The 17065-nt window shown below is 37.7% G+C and overlaps 1 protein-coding gene across 3 annotated transcripts in view; it reads right to left on the bottom strand.

The window, feature by feature from the left end:
* Positions 1 to 467: 467 nt before the first annotated feature.
* The window catches only part of dock4b (dedicator of cytokinesis 4b), a 120117-nt gene continuing 103519 nt past the window's right edge, over positions 468 to 17065 (bottom strand). For 2 of the 3 annotated variants that reach the window (XM_052118833.1, XM_052118834.1), the window contains 9 exons: positions 16494 to 16613; positions 16272 to 16396; positions 14325 to 14445; positions 13831 to 13912; positions 11493 to 11599; positions 8154 to 8226; positions 7550 to 7645; positions 7065 to 7123; positions 468 to 2897 (listed from right to left, as the gene is read on the bottom strand). In XM_052118833.1, coding sequence (XP_051974793.1) covers positions 2478 to 2897; positions 7065 to 7123; positions 7550 to 7645; positions 8154 to 8226; positions 11493 to 11599; positions 13831 to 13912; positions 14325 to 14445; positions 16272 to 16396; positions 16494 to 16613 — 1203 coding nt within the window. In that variant the 3' untranslated portion in view covers positions 468 to 2477. The remainder of the gene's footprint in view (positions 2898 to 7064; positions 7124 to 7549; positions 7646 to 8153; positions 8227 to 11492; positions 11600 to 13830; positions 13913 to 14324; positions 14446 to 16271; positions 16397 to 16493; positions 16614 to 17065) is intronic. The other variant, XM_052118835.1, reaches the window with a different exon arrangement.

Genomic DNA, 17065 nt, shown 5'->3' with positions numbered 1-17065 from the left:
TGTGAATTGTGAACTTTCTTGGAAAACACTTTACGTCTCAGACAGGTAAGAAACTTACATAACAGCAGGGAGTCTTCAAATGTTCCAGAAAGTATTTTGGAATTATGTGTGCAAATACATGTCTTACTAAACAGACAATCCCATGAATAATGCATCCAGTTTCTGCAACCTTGAGGAATAACAATAAGCTTCTGACTTTTCTAGAGTTATAATCCTTATTACAGGTTCACTGGGTTGTCATAGAATCTAATCTCTCAAGTTAACCCACTTATATACATACGGTATATTGACTCCATTTACATTTCAAGAAACCTGAATTATATACTTCTTGGTTGGTTTCTTCCAGCATTAGATAATCAGTCTGTTAACTTGCATATTATAGCACTGAATAAAAGGAAATTGGTTCTATATAGGCGTTAGCCTTTAAAGAAAGAACGCAATGAACTGTTGAATCAAAATGTGCTTGTTGGAAATGTTTATTAGACAGGAAGTCATTAGAATGTAAATGTGTTAGCAGTCTCAACCTAATTTTCTCCACACTCACAAAATACATAAATATTTGACATTTATCAACCTAATTTGCTGTTCAAACATTCAAAGCTGTAAATTTGTTATAGCTACACTTTTGTTTCTGTTAAAAACACGGTATTTAAAATAGACAAGACATTGTATTTGGCAAAATTACAACAATCTTGCTATTTCGTTTACAGATACTCAAGTACGATTTTTATGAAGATCTTCATTCGACATTCGCAACAAGTCAGTCTCCTAAAATGCGACCATAAAAAAGGTGAAAATAAAAATCATACTCAAGTTAATTTGAGAATCAATAGGAACTATAAATGAACAAATCACACTGAGTTAGGTGATAAAAATTTTTACTAAGAAGAAATAACTGGTCTCGCTCCTTATATATTTACCATTATTTAATTAGCAAAAAATTTTACAACTAACTTGGCAAGATTCGGACAACAAAATAAATTCCCATGCATTATGCACCAACATTCATGAAGGCTTTTTGCAGATGTTTCACTACGAATTTGAGAAGTGCAAACATGTCTGTCATCTACAAAAGCATCTATGCATGTTTAGGGATATATGAAAATGTGTAATAATCATTCAAATCTGCTATACGTACAGCCCTGCTATTATTACCTGTATTCTTACTAGTAAATGAAACATAGAGGGCTGTCCAAATGTGCCAATCCAGTTTTGAATTGGAATGCAATTACTGATAAAGTGTGAACATGAATGGCAACCATATTATCCAATGACAGGTTGAATCTCTGTAATACCCGTGCACAGATAAAATATCTTTTTTACTGGGCTGTACCCTTTCTAGACATCCAGCAGCAATACAGTGCAGTAAATTGGTTGCCCAGCAAGCTTTTACAGTGGAGTCTATTACAGTGAATGTTTAACACTCTATTTGCATCCTAATAAAGCATCTTTGAGTTCAGGGCATCCATTTCCATACAGCCCACCTGTTCCTTTGGCACGACACTTGGCAGAACTCCTTGAAAAACCATCTGCATTTACACTGTGTGGGCAAAGGTTCTCCATGCAAAAACCCTAGTTAGAACTCTCTACAACCCCCTAAACTCAATGCTTACTGGCTATGATGAGCTTACATAGCCCCATCCACAGTACCTTTTCAATTGCAAAGATTGGTGGAATAAACAACTCTTGAGTAAACTCTTTTTTTTTTTTCTCCCCCAAAAACATTTTCACATCAGCAAGGATGGCAGTTTATACTGTGAAATGTTACTGATTTGTCTAATCTTTGACAGATTTTCAGTAATGAGAATAGAGACTATATTGAAATGTGTTTTCTTTTTTTACAAAAGCAATGACCTAATTTCAAAGAAAACACTACACTGGGAATATCCTCGGTGCTAGCATTAATACAGATGAGTTCTAGCACCATTTGGCTCTATAAAAAGTACAAAGTACTTTAAATGGTGCATTAACCATTTAAAAAAAGTTTTCAAATCTTAAGGCAAAACTTGTCTCAACCTTTATAATACATATTAGCATTGATAAATCTATGACAAATCTTAGAAAACACCATGTTTTAGAGTTAATTCAGGGGCTTGTGATATTTGACAAGTAAACCTACAATCTAAGACCTAAAAAGTGCATAAAAATGCAGTCATATCCCTGTATCATCTCTCGCTCGCTAAATATATTTATATTAATATTTAATAAAAATAACCCAGTCTATTTATTTTACATTAAACTGGGAGTTTGGATTTGTAAACCCAAAGAGATTAAAGATGAAAAATCTGTTGTCATTTACTCACCCACATGTACTTTCAAACTCTATGAACACATGAGATGTTAGGCAGAACATGAGAAAGTCATACAGGTTTGGAAAGTCACAAGGATGAGTAAATGAAAGAAGTTTCATTTTTTGGGTGAACTATCCCTTTAAGTGTAAAAGTGCAAATGGTGGGGTTGGTGTTCGGGGTGCAACGTTAGAGCTGCGAGACTTTCCTCGGAATGGGTCTGGGTCTGGGAAACTGGTCGGGTCGGAGCGGTTCGGTGTCTTGCTTTCGTATCTGGTGGGGTTTTGGCGGAATTGGCGGTGCGTCAACATTTGGGTGAATCGACAGGCTTGGGGGAAGGGGCATCTGCCTGCGGGGGTTTCGCTCGTGGATGCAGTAAGGAGGCGGAGTCTTGTTCTCCCGTCGAAAGAACTCATCCGAGCCACTGGAGGCGGAGTTTGGGAGGGCGTGGTCAGCGGGCGTGGTCTCGGTACCTGAGGCCTCAGAGACACTACAGCGACTAAGCGAGGAGATGCCACTGCTGTAGCTTCCCGAAAGCATTGGCGAGTTGGACACCAACCCTGCAGACTGGCATTCTGTGGGCGAGGGGGTAAGCGGGGGCACCACACTCTGCAAATATAAAAAAAATACACACAAAGAGAGAGAATGGATGAAGATTTGAGCTTGTACTGTAGTTGGGTAGATGATGCATAATGTTTTCATTTAGTCTGTATTGCACTGAATGATTTCTCAATACACGGAAGTATTCATAAGTTATTTAAAATTCTAATTCAACATTTTTGATGCATAATTTTTTGAGAAAATAATCACAATGTAACAGGGAATGAAACTGTCAAATACAACAAAAGCAACTTTCCACATCATAGAGCTGATCTGAGCACTGGAAGGTCAAACTACAACATTCAGCGATTTTGGCTCTATTCCTTTGAGGCAAAAATGTCTCTTTTAATTATGAACCTAATTTCTAAGAAATTAAATCTGCAACTAAGACTGCAGCTTTTTCGAGAATTTAATTTCACTGAATAAAGTGTATTTATTCTGACTGCACACTGGAGAGAACTTCAAACTAAAATCTTCTGCTGGAATAATTCATCTATGTAAAGCAATTAAAAACAGAATATACACACTCGAGAATGGTGAAACAGTTCGCTTTCAAATACACATACCAATTGCCTTTGTTCATTAATTTAATTTCCTGCTAAAAAGACCATTATAAGTTGAGTTTTGGATACTGGCGTGCTGGTGTCACCACCAGGTTGCTTAACTAGCATCACCAGAAAGACTTGTTTCACCAGAAGGAAAAAGGTCAATATGGCATTTGTAGGAATGGTCAGTTTTTCAAATCAGCTATAAAATTGTGCTTCTTTAGCTTAAACCTGGCTTAAAAACCTTGACTGATCCTTAAAAAAGCTTTCTGACAGGAAATAGCTTGCCTTAGGGCCTAGGTATAAGGGTCACTGACAAAAAAAGGTTGTCTGAGGTGTTACAAATTCTAAAAAATATTTTTGTTCATGTAAGTTTCAAACAATTTTGAAAAACATTCCTAGCATTTTCTACAACAATTTATTTAATGCCTTGAAAAATGTCATGTGGTGTTACCATCAAGTAAAAGGTATTAAAATAATTTCCTTGCTCCTTGAATACACGCAAGTGTACACAACTTAATCATTAATTTAAAACTTTTTTAAAAATTTCAAGGAATTTATTTATTTATTTTAAATAAAGAAGTTTTATTATGTTTACTTAATGTGATCTGTACAAAATGAGCCTTTTCATAAAAATTGTCAAAATACATGAGGGATGTCATAAAAATACAGACATATAGATTATTGATCAGCATGTTATTTTATCGATACATTTTTGAGGCATTGATATATTAACATCAGCTGACATTTAAATTAAAAGACTACTTTTAGACTGTTTTCACTTCACTGCCAGTTGCATTCCATTCAACCTTGTCTGACGTAATAGCTTTTAGGAGACCACAAGGGGGCGACATAACATTTACTGAAGCTGGTAGCAGCGTAAAAAAGGCACAGATATAACACACACTTTTGAGCTGATGGCAGTCCGAAGTTATGAAGGTATTTGTACTTCTCTAAGTAGGGGCAGACTGGGACTAAAAAGTGGCTTTCTGGCCCAGAGTGGCCCACCAAACCCAGCCCGCAACGCACCACACCAGCTCATTGATTTCATTTTCTGGCTCAATTAAAAAAAAATTGGTTGGGGAAAAAAAAAACTTTCAAACATAAAACCACTGTAAATGTGATGAGGTGATTTTTTAGAGAAAGCTCTAAAAAATAAGCACTTTATAGCTCAGACAAATAACATGTCCGAAAAATATTTCTTCCCAAGATACAGATGTAAAAATAAAAATGTAAAAATGTACATGAAAGTACAAGGGAAAGTGTGTATTTAAGGTGCTGTGACATGTCAACATAAAGATCTTAATCATCCCCAGATTATTCTTGAGAAAAAGTGAAAAGCCCTATGCTTTGACAAGCGCTGTTTCTGTTATTCTTTAAACAATGTAAGCCTCAAAGACTCTAATAGCTACAAAGTAATTTTTTCATGACTTATTTTCTGTATTTTTATCAGGCATGAGCATTATTCAGTAAGCTGCACGTCAGCTCCCAGTGGTATAAATATATTATGCAATTATTATGAGTTAATGTGCACATACGGAAATGTGTAAGTCATTTCAGTTTTCAATAAAGCCATTATATGGATTTTACCTTACAGAGTTTTTGGAATATTCACTCTGTAATGAGTCTGCGCGGGCATGTTGGAGCCCAGGGCGGCCGGTACTTGCGCAGCACTGGGCTGGCCCAAATTACCCAGCAGCCCACTGGGAAAATGGCAGGTGCTCCTGATGTCCAGTTATTCACAAGGTCCTTTGCTGTTGTTCTGGGATTGATTTGCACTTTTCACACCATACTATGTTAATCTCTAGGAGACAGAATGCGTCTCCTTCCTGAGCTGTATGATGGCTGCATGGTTCCATGGTGTTTATACTTGTGTACTATTGTTTGTACAGATGATCGTGGTACCTTCAGGCATTTGGAAATTGGTCCCAAGGATGAACCAGGATTTTGTTTTCTGAGGTCTTGGCTAATTTCTTTAGATTTTCCCATGATATAAAGCAAAGAGGCACTGAGTTTGAAGATAGGCCTTAAAAATACATCCACAGGTACACCTCCAATTGACTCCTATTAGCCTATCAGAAGCTAATTGTCTAATTGTCTAAAGGCTTGACATGATTTTCTGGAATTATCCAAGCTGCTTAAAGGCACAGTTACATTTTGACACACTGGAATTGTGATATAGTCAATTAAAAGTGAAACGATCTGTCTGTAAAGAATTGTTGGGAAAAATTACTTGTGTCAAGCACAAAGTAGATGTCCTAAATTACTTGATATTCATGTAATTTATATATATATATATATATATATATATATATATATTTATATTTAAAAATAATAATTTTACTTCTAAAATTATCTTACCTGATTTTAGGTTGTTGTTTTTGGGTTTTTTGGTCACATGACAAAAGAATAGCTACCTGCATGTTGATTACACTAGCTGAATTTGATTTGGTGGAAAAATGATTTGCAATTATTTATATTTTAAAACATCATTGTTCCAATGCTTAATTAATTTGCTTACTACACCACAATTAGACATTTTTTACTTTAAGCCCCATAAGATATCCAAATTACTTTGAGTTTTAAACATTCATCAGAGAAGAGGTGCATTCAAGTAACTGCTTTGTGTGAAATGCATTTTTGAAAAACATAATAAACCAGAAACCCATAATCCAGAGTAAACAGCCTGTACTAGCATGAAAATTTGAGCTGGTCACAGCTGGTCTTGTCAGCAGGGTTTAAAATCTATGACCCAAATGTATGCATAACTTTTCTGTCATTTTGACAGTGAAGACTCTCGATTTCACATATGTATAGATGTTCTTGTGTGTGATATTTCATATAGCTCCAGGTTTGAGTGAATTTATTTTTGTCCATCAGTGGTCAAGAAGGTCACACTGTCCTTTTCCGATCCACTGACCCCACTAGACGTAGAGAGTTTTCCTTCCTTTTCATATGGGTTGGGAGCTTGGCAAAATGTTTAAAGGGTGATTAGCAGGTCTATGTGCTTTGCTGAATACCAGGGTACAAATCAATATGCGGAGCAAGGCGAGAACTCAAGGAAACGGCAAGGAATATAATTATCTGCAATAGAAATAGCAGGAAAAGAGGAGGTGAGGAGTACGGGTTTCTGAGTATCCATCAAACCGGCAACTCATCTTTAAGGGCTGTTTTGTGGTGTGCTGAATGAAGAAAATGTGCTTGAAGGAAGGGTTGATAATTGCAGCTATGACCTTTTTCAAGGTTTGGTGACCCTTTTCTGGCTATTGTGTCCAACAATATTTGACATACAGACTAGATTTAAACATCTGAAGCAAAACTTGAGTGTCATTTGTGATTGAATCAGTTGAGTCAATGATTGAATGACTCACTCACTCACTCACTCACTCAAGACACTTAGGGTTTGCTCTGGATCTCTGCCATACACAAGTGTAGTCGAACTGGAAACCTCTGGAAAGTTCTGACACAAACACAGTGTCTTTCTCACTAATCATGAGCCCAGTTGGATTGACTAGATCCTGAACCAGTTTAGATGCCCTGGATTGAGCCCCTAGACACTAAACATCCACAGTAGTAAATACATTAAAGGTCAATACACAAAAACCCTCTACACAGGAAGAAAGGGTCATACCTTTTGAGGCGAGCGTGATGTCATCACAGGGGACTGCGATCTTGTCTTGGCAGGAGAACCTATTAAGGGACACAAAAAAACTATCTTCACTTGAAACAGGAGCTTGAGACCTTAAACACGCGATCATAGGAAAAAGACGATGCAGGCCCACATCTGAAAGGTGATGAAAGAGAAAACGTGCAGTTTCTAGTCTTCAGTTTGAAGGTTTTAATGTCATAGACATGTCATGCAGATTAAAGTCAGAAATGCTTTGAGAACATTTATCAAGCAGGATTAAATGACAGCGTTTGGGGAGAATCCTGCTGTAAGATGATATTTTCCGCAGAGTTCCCAAAGACGAATCTAACTGGCGTCCGTCACGATATTGAGAGACGTAGAAGTTAAGATGAGTGAGAAACCAAGAGAAAGCCAGACAGAGGAGTTAAAAGGCTTTGAATACATCTATGTGAGTCTAGGGGATCAGCTGCAGCAGATTTCTCTTTTACCTGTGTACGGTGGCCTAGGAGGGACAGGGGGGCACTTTCCGTTTGAATCTGAGAGCGGCGTGTCTAGACTCCAGCTACTAACTGCAGGCTTGACCACTTTCACACACAAAACATGCATTTCAGGAAAATCCAGTTCATAACAGAATGTAAAACAGGGCACATTTGATTAAAATTACACAAAAGAATACAGAATAGACATGATGAAATCACATACTATGAAATCACAATATCAAAATGAAAGAGAATGCAGATTTTTATTCTTTTTTATTAGCTTTGAAGCTACTGTATCTATATGCTAGTGTGCTACTAAAAAGCTGACCAATAATATATCTCCTCAAAATCTCCCTGTCAATCGTGATAAATGTGAGACTGTTTGGAAACCACCTCTGTGACACACAGTCACAGCTGTCACAACACAGGCACACACACTGGTGATGTCACACACAGCACACAGGAGTGGTGGTCTGTCAGCTAGCATCAGATCTGGTGAGGCGACCACGAGACCCCCGTCCCTTCAAATCACTCTATTCACAGTGAGTTAACAGACTCTATGTGAGTAAGTCCTGAAGACTTGAACGCTCGCATGCACAGATAAACCACTCACCTTTATCGGGGGTGGAGATGTTGGGATCACTGCGTGGCAAGGATGCATCACCTGCTGGGTGAGGAACTGGCCTCTGTGAAAGAGTTTTACGTCAGATAAACGTGGTCGTGGTTTGTGGCTCTATTGTGAAAGCATATCATTATGACTGATAATACTACACAAGGCTTAAAGGTGCATTCACTAATTTTTTAACTCCTAAAGACATGAATTGTAATTTTGCAATATATGTAGGAAATCATGAGCATTTACATTAAAATGAAGACTCCAGTTATATCAGTATTCTTATAAAAGCTGTTTTAATCTACATGGAGAGGGTTTACACATGGGGGCTCCCATGTTAGAATCACATGACCAGCCGAATAATACTCGCTTAATCTCAGTAAACATCCTGTTATTTCACACTTCCACTCATTGATTAAAGTAATCATGGCTGACTGTGAATCCTACATTTCTACAATGGCATCTGAAACTGAAAACTGTTGATTTTAATTGATGCTGCATCCAAGCCGCTAGATGTCAGTGTGAGTCCAAATGACCTTTAAAATCAAAATATGCTTTGTGTCGATAATTACACGAGTGGGTAAGAAACCATGCATTTTTAGCAGAGAGACTATATAGTGAGATTATATCCCAGTCATCATAAAAAAAATAATAATAACAGAAAGATTGGGTGATTCTCACGAAGCCTGTCAAGACAATGTCCTGGGTCCTGTATAAAACTCTGCTTAGATTTCTTCCTAAAAGTGTGCGTAAGCACAAAGTCAGATTTTGCGTACGCACAATAAAATTCAGATTTGTAAAACCGTACATACCCCAGAACCTGCGCATAATTCCCTTAATAAATCCCAGCTAGCAGAAGATTGTGCGTACATGCACGTGATTCATTCCCCACCCATCTCCTTCCAAAATTAACCATATATGGAGTGTACAATGCCTGTTTTTACTATGCATATCCTCATCTGCATACAATTACCATATGCATTTCTCCATCCAGACATGTGATTACGGCGTTTAACGATATGAGAAACTGTATTATAGGAGATATTATAGACTGTAAATATCACATGCCCAAAGGTTAGATGCTGCACCATGGAGAAACATTATTTAATAAGATATGAACTTGTTTTCAGAGAATATATCTTGAAAATCCCTTGGCAAAATGTTTTTATCGTTGCAGACATAAATCTAACCTAAGCAATTTTGCTTCTCAGAAAACATTTGCAATCGTTTTAAGAGTGGTTTTTATTGAGAAGTTAAATATTTAATACTGGAAACAAAATGAAAATTATTAAAATTCTTTGTGCAGCACTGTCTGATATCATCGGATTACCATTATTTTATATTTCATTGGTATTTTATATTTTAAAAACAGCTGAACAGCAAATGTACCTTTCTTAATGTTTTTATTAGATCAGAAGGGGGGTTTCATTGCGATGAGGGTCGGGAAAAGGAGCAGGCAGCACATTTGATGCGCATCTCATGTGCATGCTGTATCTGTTTGGTCAATACTGTTTCTGATGAGACATGTCTCTCCGATAGTCCGTTCAACTACTGAATGTGGCCAGCAGTGCTTGTCTTACACTGTCTATTTTACCAAGCCAATTCACGTCAGTCAGAGACAAATGCTGTTCTTATCTCAGTACGTGATTTCTGTAACAGCCTTTGGGAACACAAAATATCACAAACTAAGAAATCATCACTGTCATTTTAAGTTAGAGTATGTTCATTCTCTACTATGACATGGGAAAGTCCTCCAAACGCAGTGCATCCCAAACCAATATTTCCTTTTTACAGCTTATATTTGAATGCCTTTTCAATTAGTTACATAAAATGAATATAGCCTACTATTGGCTTGACAAGGATTACTTCCGGTTCCAGCCTCCTCCTTTCCCATGAAGCTAGTAACCTTGTTACAATCGTGTTTAACGCATTTACTGTTAATAAAACATAAACCAGCATAATCCCTTGCTGGAAGGGCTGAACCTTTGCAATGTGTCTGCCCGGAGTAATTACACTGATGGACACACCACAAACACACAGCACTGATTCAGTGTCTGTGATAAAGTGATGGGTAAAAGAGCTATTTACACTATTTGATGAATAAAAAAAGCCCCAATGGAACACATTTAGTAAGGCAGAATCATGCCAAGTCTTAACTATAACCAAAACACAGAATGAGACATTTTTGTCTGCAAGCACCTTTCATGTGGAGTTCAGAGCAGTGCTCCACACTGGCACTGATGACCTGATGCGAATCATGAACAGGGATTCACGATTGCTGCAACATTGCAGATAGCCACAGTCTGCTGGCAGATTCATATTGCAGAGGGTTTAATAGATTTAATGCCCATTGCAATGAATATGTAACCTATGTGGGGACTAGTTCTTTCAGTAGTCTTACTCCCCCTAAGACTTTGGGAAACGTTTATTGTAACCTGAATTGGTGCAATTTTAGAGCATTTCTATCTTTATACTGTGGAAAATGTTAATAAAGTATAATATTGTAACAAGTTGTTTTGTTTTATTTCCTAAGAAGGACATAAATGCTTTTAACAAGAAAATAAATATATTTAGTCAAATTTCAGCACTTTCAAAATCTGTGATTAATAATGACAAATTATGTGATTTATCGCAGTAATAAAAAAAAAACACTTCCATCGACTGACAGCACTACAAATAATACATTTGAATTGCATTTAGAAAATGAATTGGACATTAAGATTTTGCCCCCCAGTTATAATTATTCCAATTAAAAATATTAAATAAATGCAGCCTTTCATTTTCACTAAATTAATATATTTAAAATATTTCCTTATATTGTATATTTGTACAACTGCATCTTTTTACTGTAATACAGAAGAAGAAAAAAGCTACAGTAATGAGAGCATTACTGAAAACTATAGAAAAAGTAAAATGTCCTGACTTTTTATGATAATAAGAGTGTTTAAATGTGCTTTAGAAACAGAGAACCAGAATCAATCACTTTAGTGTCATTATGCAAATATTATTCAGTGCTTTATTTTCTTTATTTTGTTTCTGTACTGATTTGGGGTTAAACACAACCAAAACATTTCCTTGACAGGTTTGGTCAGAATTACTCAATTATGAAAGCATCTTAAGCTTTATTCTCAATTGTCTTTTAAAAAAATGTAAATGCAAAATGTAGAGCAAGGTGCTAAGATCATCAAGGTCATGGGTTTGATTCCCAAGGAAAAAACATAAACTGTCTAAATGTATACAACAAATGTACTGCAAGTTGCTTTGGATAAAAGCATCTACCAAATGGAGAAATGTAAATGTAAATATTGGTATAAGAATGTTTTAGAATCGTCTTCGTACCTGTGTGGAATCCAGGGGGTTTGGATATATGGCACTGCACGGTCTCTCTCGTGGTGAGAGGCAGTTCTCTCGGGAATGTTTGGGTTTATCTGGCAACTGCGGTGAACCTGTGAGGGGTGAGGAGGTGTAGACAAGGATGTGATATCAGTAACACACACACACACATAGCTCTTGCCCTCATTTCTTTGCTAATTAGCCAGCACATGAAATAAAGGCATCTGTCCTTGTCAATCCCACCTGCTAAGGCGAGAATTGTGCGGCTGGGGTGACAGACAGCTATTTCGCAAGAACAGATAGATTCCCAGATGCAGGGAACAGCCCAAACCTGCTCGAAACACTGACTTCCACCCATAAATTGTCCTCCAGCACAGGACGGAGGGCCACATTTCCCCTGTGGCCCCTCATGATAGCCATCAGCAGACTAGATTCTGCAAGTAGCATTTTACACTGTCTGTAATTCTCCATAAGTGTTCACTGTCTGCCGGTGGTTTATGAGGGTCTCCATGGAGGCAGGGAGGGCTGCCAAGAGGAGACTATATGATTACATAAATGTCTCCATACATATTCCCGCTTTAATGATCTGTGACCACAGGTAAACAGATGCTGAATTGAGAGAGATAACAGGCCACGGAAGAGTGGACTGCTGCATATCAGGACAATGCAATTCTATAACCTGTAAAACATTAAAAGTGGCATATTTTACACCTTCATAGCACTTTCTTTTGCCTTAAATTCACATGTTAGTCAATGTTTCTTGCACCAAAAATGTAATTTTGGTTTTACATGGCCATTGTACACGTATTCATTAAAAAAAGTCATATTATGCAAAAGGTCAACTGGACACAGTCTATGTCCTTCCTTCAGCTATTCAATTACACATGGTGTCATGTAGACAAAAAGATGAAGACTGTAGCTCAACTATGTGAAAACCTACAGTAGCTCAATTAAAGCTTGACTATTCAGTGGCAAGAAAAAGTATGTGAACTTTTGCAAACTCAAACATTTTGAGTTTGAGCTGAAGTAAATGAACAACATGCCCCTCTCTATTCAGTTGGTCGGTACATGTACCAAGTCATTCCGTTTGTTTACGAATGATAATTTCAGGAGTGGCACTTCTCACTATGCACGTGCCAAGCGCGCAATTGGCTGTAGCTGTAACCAATAAAGCGATCTGCCGTGGTTGGACCGCGATTGCCAAGCACACGATTGGCTGCTGCTGTAATCAATCACAAGGGTGTAAGTGCCCTTAGCTGTTGACGTTGTTTCACAATGCGCAGCCGGCGGCAATGACCAAACGATACAGATTTGTGTATCCTATTCCGAGTCACCACCGTTACCATTTTTAACCTTGCAACACAGTCAAACCATTTTAATATACAAAAATATTTTCCAGGACAAATTATTATTTTCCTGGACATTTAGGTATTTTTCATAATTTTCCATGACTGGAAAACTGCATTACAAATTCCAGGTTTTCCAGGACACGTGGTAACCCTGAATGACCCTAAACATCGAAGTAAATCCACTGCAGATTAGCTTCAAAAAAAGAAAATCCAGGTTTTGAAATGGCCCAGTCAGAGCCCAAATTGCATTTCTTTATATGTAACAATATATCAAAACGTATTCATATGCAGCAATATATATATATATATATATATATATATATATATATATATATATATATATATATATATATATATATTTTATTTTATTTATTTATTTATTTTTTAATCCGTTCTTTTACATGAACTGTCCAAACTAATTGATTCACTGAGATGAATCAGACTTTCAAACACTACATTCAGAGAAAGAGAGACAGACATCTGTTTAGGTAGAGCTTAAGAAATGTAAGACTTCTTACGGCCTTAAGTTTGAGTGAATTTAAGACTTTTAAATCTTTAAGAATGTACACCATGACTTCTAAATGTAAATGACATCTGTTATGATTGGCTAACCTCTGAGCATATGCAATTTAACAATTCTGGTTCCAATTCAGATTTCAGACTTCTTTAATGATTCCATTCATGATTTTATTCATACTTTTGAGGAAGCCACAATAAGTTTTGTATAAAGCCCAATAAAGAGTATGAGAATGATTCATCGATCTTTTTGACCAATTTATTAAAACATCTAGCTTGCAAGGGTCATTTGTTTGAATGAAAATGGACTACACTAGTAGGCTGTATGTTTGTTAAACTATAAAAAGTTTATGTTTTGTCTTATTATTTATATTTTTTTGCATTATTTCACAGTATTTTAGTAGGGTGATCCATCCGCAAGCATGCACATTTTCAAAAAAAATCTTTCGGACCTCTACTAAGGGCTGGATTCTTCTCACCTCTGGCACTGGAAGGAGCCGAGCTGGTCACGTTGGGAGAGGCTGAGTGATTGGAACTAAGACTTGAGGTAGATGGACTTGGCTGGAAAGAAAAAAAAATGTATGAAACATATCGTTAACGTTATTGTTCTCTGTGCTTTCGCAATGGGATTTGATAATCATTTGGACTGGGATAAAAGGAAAGGTAAATAATGTGACTATCTAGTCCAGTAATTACTATCCAGTAATTTACACCTACAAATCCCATTCTCACAGTAAGAAAAAAGACACAGAGACACAGAAAGATTAAGTGGGGATGAGAAAGAAACAGAGATAGAGTGCAATTAAGAGAAATGGAAGCAGAAGAGGAGAGAGAGAGAGAGAGAGAGAGAGAGAGAGAGAAAGACAGAGAGAAAATAGCTGTAAAGGTGGCAGGCTGAATTGAAGCTCAAAATGTGTGTGTGTGTGTGTGTGTGTGTGTGTGCGTTCTGTGCTGAGTGGTCCAGCATGCTCACCTGCATGTTGAAGACTTCATCGGAGCTCTCTGATTGGCCCGTGATGTTGCTCACTTCATTGGAGGCCTGTGATGACAGAGATGATGAAGAGTAGCGGTTGACTGCTGGATAGCTGAGGGGACTAAACAAACACACACACACACACACAAACATTAGAAACACATACACTTGCAATTCTTACATAAGGTTGGCATGAGAAATGGAACCTCAAAAGAGACTGAACAGAAACGCTGTTCACAAGCAGTAAGGGGCCTTCACACCAAGCGTGTTTTTGAATTTGTCTGCTCTGTTTTTTAATAGTATTTTAAAAGTTAGACACGTCTTTGAGCATTGCTCCATGTCTCTGTGTTTTTTCTTACACATGACTGATATTTAAACATGGCTTGCAACAACTGCATAACCAGTGTTGAGTGTAATCCAAATACAAAGTAATTAGTTACTGTAATCGAATATTTTTTTTATTAAAATAGTGTAACGCATACATTTTTTAATTCTTGCAATCAGATTACCGTTACTGACTTTCAATTAATAAAATACATTTTAAGAAGATTATAGATTTGGGGGGCCTGGGTAGCTCAGCGAGTATTGACACTGACAACCACCCCTGGAGTTGTGAGTTCGAATCCAGGGTATGCTGAGTGACTCCAGCCAGGTCTCCTAAGCAACCAAATTGGGCCGGTTGCTAGGAAGGGTAGAGTCACATGTGCTAACCTCCTCATTGTTGCAATTAGTGGTTCTTGCTCTCAATGGGGCATGTGGTAAATTGTGCGTGGATCTCAGAGAGAAGCATGAGCCTCCACATGCTGGTAGTCTCCGCTGTGACATGCAAAACGAGCCACATGATAAGATGCGCAGATTGCCTGTCTCAGAAGTGGAGTGAGGTGAGTAACCGCGCCACCACGAGGACGTACAAAGTAGTGGGAATTGGGCATTCCAAATTGGGAAGAAAGCGGATAAATAAAAAAACTTGATTATAGGGTTATGCTTATTTCTAATTATTTATGTCGAATACATGTATTATGGCCTGTAATGAGTCATTGTGAAAGAGAAATGTGAGGTGTGTGAAACAATGAACAAGAAAGAAATATAGACATTATTTTGAATTTGTTGAGTGGAAAAGTGTTTAAGAAAGTAACTTAAAAGTAAAGTAATTAGTAATGTGATTACTTTTTCAATTAAGTAATTAGAATAATAATTGGAGAAATAATTAGATATTTGGGCAGCTGTGGCTCAGGTGGTAGAGCGGGTTGGCCACTAATTGCAGGGTTGGCGGTTTGATTCCCGGCCCACATGACTCCACATGCCGAAGTGTCCTTGGGCAAGACACTGAACCACTAAGTTGCTCCCGATGGCAGGCTAGCGCCTTGCATGGCAGCTCTGCCATTATTGGTGTGTGAGTGTGTTTGTGTGTGTGTGTGTATGTGAATGAGTCACAATGTAAAGCGCTTTGAAAACTGCTTAGGTTAAAAAAGCACTATATAAGTGTAGACCATTTACCATTTGTAGTGGATAACTATTTTTAAGTAACTCACCCAACACTGTGCATACCTATGCAGTACCCCCAACTATGCCACACAATTACCACTGCTACTTGACTAATGTGTAAAATTGATTCCAATAGAGCCTGACTTTAGCATGCCACTAAGATAACGCGCTGTGCAGCAACCGCCCACTCACATGACAATCGAGTCGGTCTCCCTACACTCAAACGACATCTTTTTATAAATCCGAATAGTTTGCAATAAACTTAAAATGTATTGATTCTATACTTATAATCAACAACTGCTAATCAATAGTTTTATATTGTTCTACCGACTTTAATTTGATTGCATATAAGGATGCACATACCATATGTATTCTGAGCTATTGAATACTTTTGTGTGATTGTTCCTGTTTACCTTCATCTGACTGGCTGAGATCAGACTAAGGCTTAAAACAGTTTCTCACCTGCGTCGTGCTACCACGCGTGCGACTCCCTCTGGACTCAGGACGTTGGCCACTGAGTTCCTGCCAGCACGAGGGCTTCCGTTGGTGAATTGGATCGGACTGGCCCGCGCATAGGCCGGAAACTCCTTCAGAATATGAAAAAGAGAAAAAGATGAGTACACAACGAATGGTTTGGAAAGACACAGTTCAGTTCTGAGAAACTGGAGCAGTCTGGATATTTACCTGTATGCCAAGGCTTGATTTCATTAGATGAAACTGATCCACCAGTTTCTTATGCAGGGGCCTCATATCCTGAGGTACGAATTTCTCATGCACAGTCAAACCAAACTCCAATATTTGAGCCTAAAGGAGCAACGTTAATCAGTGTTCACAGCTTGATTTACAGAATAAACAACAAGTAAATTAAGGAAGCATTTACAACGCATTTAACTTGCTTAATGTGATGTGTTTAGTGGGGCGGGATTTGATTGCTAAAATATGGCTGTGATTTTATTGTTAATTGTATTTTTCCCCCATCAACACAGCCTTGGCTCCATCAGCAGAACAGAAAAGGTGTTTCAAATGCAGAGAAGGTTAATCAATTTTGACCAGAGATTACAAAAACATACAAAGTAAGCTGGGTTGAATTAGATTTTCTCCCTTCAGTCTTAAAAAGTTCACTTTCATGCTTGTAACTGGCTTATATCCATGGTTACTGTCTAGACAACAGCATCACGTGTTCGGCTCTGGAGAGTTCCTGGTTACTAAGCAGCACGGGCATGCAGGGAGGAAGTGAACTCAAGCTTCTTTAAATC

The sequence above is a fragment of the Xyrauchen texanus genome, chromosome 45 (genome assembly GCF_025860055.1).
Source record: "Xyrauchen texanus isolate HMW12.3.18 chromosome 45, RBS_HiC_50CHRs, whole genome shotgun sequence".
NCBI classification, from domain to species: domain Eukaryota; kingdom Metazoa; phylum Chordata; class Actinopteri; order Cypriniformes; family Catostomidae; genus Xyrauchen; species Xyrauchen texanus.
Note: the sequence above shows the minus strand (reverse complement) of the source record. Positions and strands in the feature narration are given on the sequence as shown.